Source organism: Pelodiscus sinensis, chromosome 3 (genome assembly GCF_049634645.1).
Source record: "Pelodiscus sinensis isolate JC-2024 chromosome 3, ASM4963464v1, whole genome shotgun sequence".
Taxonomy (NCBI): domain Eukaryota; kingdom Metazoa; phylum Chordata; order Testudines; family Trionychidae; genus Pelodiscus; species Pelodiscus sinensis.
This window is the reverse complement of record NC_134713.1, coordinates 95,366,503-95,376,362: the sequence shown is the minus strand read 5'-3', so window position 1 is coordinate 95,376,362 and position 9,860 is coordinate 95,366,503. Positions and strand designations below refer to the sequence as shown.

The window sequence follows — 9,860 nt, the reverse complement described above, 5'->3', positions numbered from 1 at the left end:
GGTAGTAGGTAGGGTGCAGAAGCAGGCTGGATGTAGGGTGTCTGGCCAGGAGGAGGAGCAGATTGGGGGTAGGTTGTCTGGCTACGAGGGAGGGTGTAAGTAGGAGACTTGGGTAGGAGTTGGACCTTCCTGATCTGGCACCCTCTGGACCTGTCTGGTCCCAGACGAGGAATTTTTGGACTGGGGAGGTCATTTCAGGGCTCCTGGTTCCCCTTCCCCACTAGGCTTCTTTGCACAGAGCTCTATCCCCTGCAACCCAACTGAGCTGCCCACCCCTGCTGGTTCCCTGCACTCCCCTCCCCCCCCCAAAACCATCCCCACAATCCAAGGGAGTGCAACACCAGTTCCCTGCAGCCCCTCACAGCCAGCTGAGATGCCCGTCTATTCTGTATGCCCTCCCCCATCCACCTCAGCCCAGTTGAGCCCTGCACTGGTTCCTTGTATGCCTCCCTCACAGCACAGCTGATCCCCGTTTGCCTGCATCTCTCCCAAGCCCTGCAAAACTGCTGAACCAAGAGCTGATTCCCTGCCCCTCCCTCCCTTTGAGTCTAGCTCCGGTTCCCGGCACCTCCCTCCTCCTGCAGCCAAACTGAGCCCCCCCCCACCCCACTGCCCAGCCCAGCTCCCCAGACTCTGCAACCCAGCTGAGCTCAATTTCCCTGCACCTTCCCCCAAACCATGCAGACATGCTGAGTCAGTGCTGATTCCCTGCCTCTGCCTTCCTCCCTCCCCTTGGCTGTGTCTACACTGGCATGATCTTGCGCCAAAGCGGCCACTCTTGCGCAAAAATTTGCTGCCTGTCTACACTGGTCATGTGTTCTCGTGCAAGTACACTGATGTTCTCATGTATGAAATCAGGGCTTCTTGCGCAAGAGGCCAGTGTAGACAGGCAACATGAATTACTTGTGCAAGAAAGCCCTATGGCTAAAATGGCCTTCGGCACTTTCTTGGGCAAGAGAGCGTCCACACAGCCATAGATGCTCTTGTGCAAAAGCACAGCTCGCACATGGCAGTGTGGATGTGTTCTTGCACAAAAACTCTTGCGCAAGATGTTCTTACACAAGAAACAACCAGTGCAAACATAGCCTGAGTTCCCTCACATGAGCAAAATGAATTTTGTGTTGTGCACCAGTACTGAGTTCATGTGGCTTGTTTGGATGTGCCACCCAAGTTATTAATAACTATTTTTAAACCTCTACCTTTTCCCTCTGCTGCCATGTCTCCTCCCCTTGCCTCATCAGCTCCCCTGGTGCCTGCTGCCCACCCTCATCTGCTGTCCTGACTCCTGCTCTTCTCATTGTCCTCAGCCCTCCTGCAACCTGCCCCCGTCCGGGCGTCTCCCCACACACAGGTTTGAGCACACTGCGCAGGGCAGCAGCAGCCAGCAAGGGGGAGCTCAGAGAAGGTTGCGCACGGTGAGGATGGGACCGGGATAGGGACGGGGGAGAGACGCTCTGGGGCCGGGGTCAGGACCTGCTCCAGTTCCAAATATTGCTGGAGCATGGGCACCATGAGCCCACACAACTCGCCGCCCATGCCTCTGCTGACTAGGTGGCGCGCGCTCTCTTTTTCAGAGGGGGCGGGGGAGTGCCGGCTCCTTGCGGAACCCCTAGTTTTTCTCTGCGGAACCCTGGGGTTCCACGGAGCACCAATTGGGAAACACTGCTCTAATCAGTCTTGCATGCCACCCTCTGTATGTGAAAAGTACTGGTGAAAAATGTAATTCAAAATATATTTGTGGACAAAAAAGGCCTTTTTCTCCACAACAAGCTTATGTAGAAAATGCCTATTTTTCAACAACATAGGCCAGCTTTATTTGTAGAAATAGCAAATTTTGGGTATTTCCAAAAATCTGAAATGTTCTATATTATTCTGGTTTTGGTTGCCTGAACCCCTTCTCATCTTCCAATGGTAGGTGGCTTGCCTTAGACTGTGAATTCATTGTGCCTCTTCTGCATTTTTGGGCTCAGCCTGCAGCACTGGTTCTGAGACCCATTCCTTTCTTGGGGTTTCAGAGCCTGGGCTCCAGATCAAACGGGAACATCCACATAGCTCTTTTCAGCCCTGAAGTATGAGCTCCACAAGTCCAAATCAGGTGACTCGGGATCTAAGACACAGTCTCAAGTCTTAATGTGTCCATACTGAAAATTCTCTCTGACTCAATGGATGTTTTATTGGTTGACTGGACAGCACTTACCATGCTGTGGGTGCTATAGTAATGCTCCTTCTATTATTGGCATTGTTAATGGTATGTTGCTATCTAATTAAATACACCTAAAGAGAAATATGTTTATGGTAAATGTAATGTAATTGGTTGCGCTTTAAATGAATTTAGAAAACAAATGAGATTGGTAAAAGACCTCTGAAATCCAGAAGTCAAAATGTTGTTGGTACAATTATTGATGTTTTTGCACAAGCATGCATTCTATGTACAAAAGCGTTAATAGGTAAAAGACCAGCAACTTCATACTCACCCCCCCCTTCCATGGCCTTATTGTGGATCTTTGCCAAAAGCCACTTATCAACTCATGGCATCTGATTTACACTAGTGAAGTTCTGATTTTGGTGAGCTCCAGGGGACTAGAGACCTGCTATTCATAGTGGTTTAATTTACTAGTGTAAACTAGGCTTGTGTTTGTGAGTGGGTAGGATGGACAATAAACTTTGTGAATTACATCCCTTAGTCTCCATCAAGCAACTAAAAGTATAAGTTTTCCACATGCTTCCAAGGATGTGAACTTTTGGAAGGACTTTGCTTGGAGTCATGTGCTTTGCAATCTTTGTAACAATTACTGACAAATCCACTTTGCTAAGTGGTGTTTCATTAGTTAAAAATCATGGACAGCGTGGTGCTTAATATACATTGCAAAGGTCTAGGGCAGTTTACCACCTGCAGACCTCTGCAGGAGGTAGAAGACAACTAATTTTCAACCCCCACAAACTTAATCCAGTACAAACTTAAATACAAGTAATATTTGATCATTTGAGTAGCACTCTTTCAGAGTTTTATAGGAGAATGTGCACCTTTGTTTTGAATTAATTGGGATCAACAAGACTTAGGAAAATTTGCACCTTCTATTAATTCTTTTCCCCATTACTGTTTTCCTAGGGCCAGGGCTTTGACTGCTCCATTGGCAATTGACTTGAATAAAAACACATTTTTATGTGGTGAGTATCTGGCACTTGTTGCTTTTAGACACTAAAGAGAAGACTGGTTTATAAGGAGACTTAGGTCTCAACCCTGCAGAAACTTATGCATGTTCATGACTTTGATGTCAAAGGGAGTGGTTTACCTGCACAAAGTTATGCCTATGCTTAATTCTTTGCAGGACTGGGGCCTTAAGGTTATGCCATATCCTTATGTGATGGTGCGTCTTTAATGAACTATATCTATAAGCCGCCACTTATAGAAAAAATGTGATTACTATTCCCTTTCTTCATGCACAAATGAGCAATTAAGACCACTGACAAGCTATAAATAAAATGATGGGGAAACTGCTGCAGAGTGATACTTTCCTCAAGATGAGGGTCACTACTGAACTATTTGGCTAAATTACCTGTTAATTCCTTAGTAGTAGTTCAAGCTGTGTTCTGTGCAAAACAACCCACATTTTGATGCATTTGTGACACACAATAAATGAATGAATTTCTGATTCATTCATTTATTAAGAAAACTGTAGTGAGACCCTGCTCTTAGAAGAAATCACTGTGTGATGAAGGTTTCAAACACCAAACCAGAAATCCTGCGGGCAGCACAGTACAGAAAATAACAACAGTTCCAAATGTATTTATTGATAAGTAGTAAGATGTACATATATTTTACAAGCTTTTAATATTAATTTACATTTTCTTAAATTATGTAGGCCCCAATAAACTAAACTTGCTAATACATGACAGAGACACTTGGCTTCAATTAAATTTCCAAAATGCTGTTATTGCTGGGAGTCATAATGCAATTTTGGCTCATGTCACTAAAGTTCCTCTTTAGAGATACTAAATACCATATTCATTTAAAGCATATGTTTGGTATAAGGTAGAGCTGGCTCCTGAATGAAAACCCTGGAGCTGGATCCAAGTTCATTGCTAAAACTTAGCCTTCCAGTCAAGGGCCAAATCCATGCGCACACAAATTTGGGATTTGGATTTCAAACCTCCCTCCTATCATGGCAGAAGTGTTTTGGATCCAGGATTTTTATATGGGCACATTTGCTTAGATTGGAACATGCTTTTGCACCTGTTTTTGGTGCATATATTGCTGCTTATACTAATAAAATCCAATTCTGGGAATCAGTCATCACCTATGTCTTTGTACTCAATCAGCATATGTTTCTAAGAGCTTTTTCACTGTATTTTTTTATATTGAGCTGTACTAACTTGCTCCCTATTATTTATGATATTGCTTACTCTGTGATTGAAATTGCACTATATTCATATCTTGCAAGTGCAGTATTAAAAGTGCCTAATGTTCAAGTACTGTACTCATTTTAGGTTGCTACAGTAACTGCAAAGGCACAATAGTCTATATTTTAATTGCACACAGTAAATGCAAACATAACATAGTGTTCATTTTGGGACTAGGGGTTGAAGGGAGGCGATTATTGGATTATATACATTGAATTAAAATGCACTCAAAGTCCAAATGACCAAAGCTTAATTTAGGTCCAACCATATCTATTTGGAACTGTCTGGTCTGACTAAAATATTTGCCTTGGTTAATCATGCCTGTAGTTCTCACGGAGGAAGCTTTATCAAAGTAAGTAAATACTATGAGATTGTAGTTAATGATAACCCCTGTGCTTCTTTTTCCTTAAGAGGAGTATATCTGTGCCTCTGGAAAGAGCTTTGGTATTGTGTATATGAAATATACAGAGCTTAGGGCTAAACCCTTAAGTGGGGAAGTGTCATAAGATTTTGTGAAGTATGTATTGTTGTTGATATTAAGATAATACATAAAAGCTCAATATTATCAGGGCTTCAGTGTGCTAGATGTTTAAAAAAAAAAAACAACCCAACATTTTAATCACTCTGAGCCATACCCCTCCCATGAGGTCATGATTTGATTTTGTAAATAGATGGCAGGCTATGGACTATTGCTTATGTCACTCTGTGTTACGTGCCTTTCAAAACATTGTTAATGGCCTTCAGTATATTTAAAATATCTTCACTTATAATAATGAAAACTAAATTTTTGACCACTTGGCCTAAAATTAAAATGTTATGTGAAATTTTATCAGGTAGTATATTGTAAGAATAAACTGCCTGTAAATGATTTTCAGCTATACAACTCTTTCAAGAAGAGGGGGGGAAAAGAATCCTAAAAATTCTTGGGTAAATAGGAGACAATTTAATATTTGGATAGACCAGTCTGAATGCTGTACACTATTCATTTAAAACAAGTGCCACGAGCATACCAGCCTGTTATATGCCAGTCATTCATACAAAATTCCAATGGAGGCAAAGAAATTTTTTCACTCAGTTAGAGTTTTGCCATTGACTCACGTGGGGCCAAGATTTCCTGTGAAGACATGCATTTGATATGGTCAATGTAGTTTAGTGTTGCTTATTTCCCCATAAGCACCTCCAGAGTAGAAATAGGTTGGCTTCACAGCAAAGAATGGGAGGACAGTACATCAGTATTGAGTTCTGTCCTTAGATATGATATAGAATGCCAAGGGCATCTAACGTGACAATCTCTCTGCCCAGGCAGAAGGGGTGGGTGCACATGGGCTGTCAGTATCAAGGAAGAGCAATTTCCATCCTCCGCAATAAAGTCATTAACACTTTTAGTTGTGTCATGACATTGCAATCTGTGGGGTGAGAGGACTACAGTGTGGAATGTGATGCTGTATGCTCTTCCTAAACAGGGCAAAGTATAAAAGCAAATCTCGAAGAGTGAATTTCATTTTACGTAAATAGCAGATGCTCTCTGAAGTTTTTCTGTATGTGAGAATGAAGAAAGTTCAAGATGTTAAGCAATTGCGTTAGCTTCGAAGGTTACGGTCCCCAATATTTCAGCCTCCCAAAAAACTCTTAACTTGCCTCATACAATCAGTGGAACTAGTCAGAAACCACATAAAAACCACAAACTTTTCTTTATTTAGTTTTTTTTTAACTGCAACATATTTAGCTGCTTTTGATGCAGTCCTGCTCTTCAATTGAATTTGAAATTTGGTCATGTCAAAAATTTTCACAACTCTTGGTTTATCTACATAGTTGTTAACCAGAATTACATTGTAACACACAAACATGGTTGTCTTATGTCTTTAAGGCACAACACATCATTTATGCATGTTTCATTTGCCAAACTTATAAAAGAGACAATTGTATAACCCTTCCCTACAACCCCCCCCAAAAAGAAAAATTGCATCCACTTCCAAAAATCAGCTGCTAATAAAGTCACAGTAAATTATTTTCATCAATAATTTACACAAATTAGAGGTCTAGACAAGATTGTCATTATACAGTCTGAGTGCATTCCAATTCAGATTTTCTGGGTTAGGTAGGCTAAAGTCTGGTTCAAACCTCAGTGCTGAGAGTATATCCCATATTGAGGAATGTTGTCGACCACCACCTTGTCGGTCAGAAAACGCATGTTCGTGCTTTGTCAGCGTGAGTTCTTTATTCACTCCCGTTAGGGCTCATTTGGTGTGTACCAGCAACTTTCATAGTTTTTATTCATTTAAAACGTTGCATATATAAGACCATAGAGCTTCCTTATGTAGCGCTAACATTTTTAACTCGATTCAGCAATCTGAATTCTTCATTTTGGAATTTTCATTCCAAATATTTCTTCCCTTCTTAAGACAATTCATATGTGTTAAGCCAGAGGCATCGAATCACACATAAAAATTCAGTGTACTTGAAATATAAAAAGGCTCGCCAACTATAGAACACAGTTACAAATACTCTAGTTCCAGTGCTTGATGTAGAGCCAAGAGGTCCGAATGACTTGATATCCTCCAGAAAGGCATGTTGTGCTGCATGTGTCAGGAGAGGAGAAGTGAGGGAAAAATGAACACATTATATACATCAGAAGGCACACAACATATGAATACCGTTAAACTCACAATATATTTTGTGTGGCCTGATGTTTGTTAGTGAAAGTCTGACAATCAGACCAAAAATAGATGTGCGCTTTCTTCTTAGAACTAGGAAGAAATAATCAGACAGTCTGTTTCACAATTTGCACTGGAAATAGCCCAAAACTCAATGAATGCAGTTCACTCACTTGCTACTATGGAGTTTAATAGTAATGGAATAAGAAATCACTATTTATTTGTACTAATTTATTACCATTTAAGAAAGTTCAAGTCCCATTTTTAAAAGAAAGCCCCATATGTAAGAGACAAGTATATTTTGGGGGGAGGGAGAGTCTAGCTGTGGAAAAACTCTTCTGGAGAGAAACTTTCAAAACACTAGGTTAAATAAAGATGCTACAGGAAGCATCTATGTCGGTAGATGCAGTATAATGATTTACAGATTTACCCATGCCAAATCACTCCTTGAAGGATGCTACTGCTGGATATTCTAGCTAAATAGATCCCTGGAGCTAGGTAAGAACTTACTTTTGCTAAGTTCAGATCGATTTATTAACTGGTATGTTCAGCTGTTCCTCCGAAAACCATATCTAGTCATGCAAGTACAGCTACAGTTAGAAACATGCCAACTGCCCAAACCAACCACCTGTGTTCAGCACAGGCTATAAGAGACCCATCACCAGTACTACACCTCTATAAGCAACCATTTGGAATGAACATTTTGATTCTGCTTTATTATAGCTTAAAATAACACATAGCACCCATCAAAATATTAGAAAGATTTAAGTTTTGCTACCCTTAATGCTAATTCATGGTTTTTCTGGTTACAACTCAGGAGGCAAAGAGCACGATGTTTAGAGGATAGCTTTCCCACATTAATAGGTGTTACGGTGGAATGCAAAATGTGTTGACATCCGAAAGATTCCCAACTTGTTGTTTTCTCAGATATTGACTATTTAAATTGCTTATGTCACACTTCTTGTCTTTGAAAAACTGTGCGCTGCAAACATTTTTACTTATACAGGTTGAAGAAACTGTTTCTATTTCTGTGTTCTCCTTTTGCAGAAATGTTTCTTGAAACTAGCTCTTTTAAAATCAATAATTTCCCTCTTAGAATATTCTAACTTTTTTTCTTCATAGTGGTAGAACTTTGGCATAGATATTTTGGTGGTTTTCTGCATTCTTGCCAATAGTGCTCATTCTCATTTCCACATGTGTTGTTTTAACCAAAACCCCTCTTACTTTATTACTACTTTATTACTTCTGTTGTATCATCTTGTTATGTTTCTTTTGCCTTTTCCCCTCCAACAATCATTTAAGGTTTTATTGGGGAGGAGGCAGGGGTACATTTCTTACTCAGATTGTCATAAAACAAATGCTAGAATCCAAATAGCTTATTTTAATTCAAGTGTAGATCTTATCGTGCTCTTGGTGCCTCTGTGTATTGAACTTATTTGCCAATCTGCAACATTAGCAGCAATGAAACAGAAAGGCTTTCATTAGTATCTGTGTATCACACCAACATTTCATAAGACAGGTTACCTTTTTTGCTGCCTGTTCTTCTTCTACACCATCCCCAATTACAACATATACTACTTTTCTGCCAAACCTTTGCATTATTCGTTCAAAGCAACTTTCTTTTCCTGGAAGATAAATGAGATAAAAGTTCAGAGTGAAGTTACCTGATTAGCTGCATGCTCCTCATCGCGTCCATCTCCAATCACAACATAAGTTATGTTAGTGCCAAATCTGGACACTATACGCTCAAAACAGCTTTCTTTGCCTGAAAAACAATGCACTACTTATTCAAGCCATCATGTGAGTTATCCTGAAGCTTTACAAAGGGTTAAGTGAATTTTATTAAAAAGTGTGCATTTTTGGCTTGTTTCATAGATACAATGAGCAAAAAGGCAGTTGAATTCCTTTGGTCAGACTAAGCAGATTTAGTTGATTATTAGATCACATACCTAACCTTAGGTAGAGGTTTTGGCTGTAACAGAAGGATGTTATTACCACCATTGTAAAACATAAAATGTCAATAGTTCCAGATTATTTTAAACCCTTCTTCTCCCTCCCCTAAGGGACAGTACCAGTCATTTAAAATGTATTTACTGCAGGGCGAAGAGCTGTTGTGATGGGAAGATGAGCCCTGAATGCTAGAGAGAAAAATAAAAGGAAGTAGAAGGTTGCAGAGAAGGTATCCCTGAAATGTGCCATTTTGCAGAAGTGGATTCAGCAGGCTCAGCGAATGACAAGAAGGGTTATGATTAGGAAAATATGGTGTTAGAACTGCTGAACTAAAAGGACCAGATTAGAGAGAGAGCTAAGAGCCAGCTCTTTTAAACGTCTTTAGCAGCACAGCCCACCTGAAAGGATGCAGTGAGAGGGGAGTACTGTTCATTGTATCCTTAGAAGGGATGTAGCAATGGGCACAGTTCTCCTACATGCCAGTCAACAATTCTCTTTCTGTGCCAGATTTTGCCCATAGATTCTGCACAGATGGTGCTACTCCGCTTCAAATCTTAGTGTGGCCTAAATACTATTGTTGTCTGACTGCAATTTGCACACTAGTGTACAATGTGCAGGTTGCCATAAGTATGATATTGGTTTACTGTAAGTTAGGCTATTTGATATGCTGAATTCTTTGAGAGTTTTAAATGATTTGGTGCATCTTCTTCCTATGGAATGATGTAGCTAATTAAGTTATCAAAATATCCATTTTTCTCTGTTGCTGAAAGGCACATCTAAAAACAATCATAGTCATGACACTTTGCCAGTGAAGTCCTATCAATTCTATTTCATCTTATTTAAGCATCTGGAATA

At 40.4% G+C, this 9,860-nt stretch overlaps 1 protein-coding gene across 23 annotated transcripts in view; it reads right to left on the bottom strand.

Moving 5' to 3' along the window:
- Window positions 1-3,771: 3,771 nt before the first annotated feature.
- The window catches only part of EYA4 (EYA transcriptional coactivator and phosphatase 4), a 209,374-nt gene continuing 203,285 nt past the window's right edge, over window positions 3,772-9,860 (bottom strand). For 18 of the 23 annotated variants that reach the window (XM_075924216.1, XM_075924211.1, XM_075924202.1 and 15 more), the window contains 2 exons: window positions 8,580-8,680; window positions 3,772-6,977 (listed from right to left, as the gene is read on the bottom strand). In XM_075924216.1, coding sequence (XP_075780331.1) covers window positions 6,897-6,977; window positions 8,580-8,680 — 182 coding nt within the window. In that variant the 3' untranslated portion in view covers window positions 3,772-6,896. Of the gene's footprint in view, window positions 6,978-7,004; window positions 7,149-8,579; window positions 8,681-8,719; window positions 8,821-9,860 lie in introns of those variants that run through there. The other 5 variants (XM_075924215.1, XM_075924210.1, XM_075924201.1 and 2 more) reach the window with 2 other exon arrangements.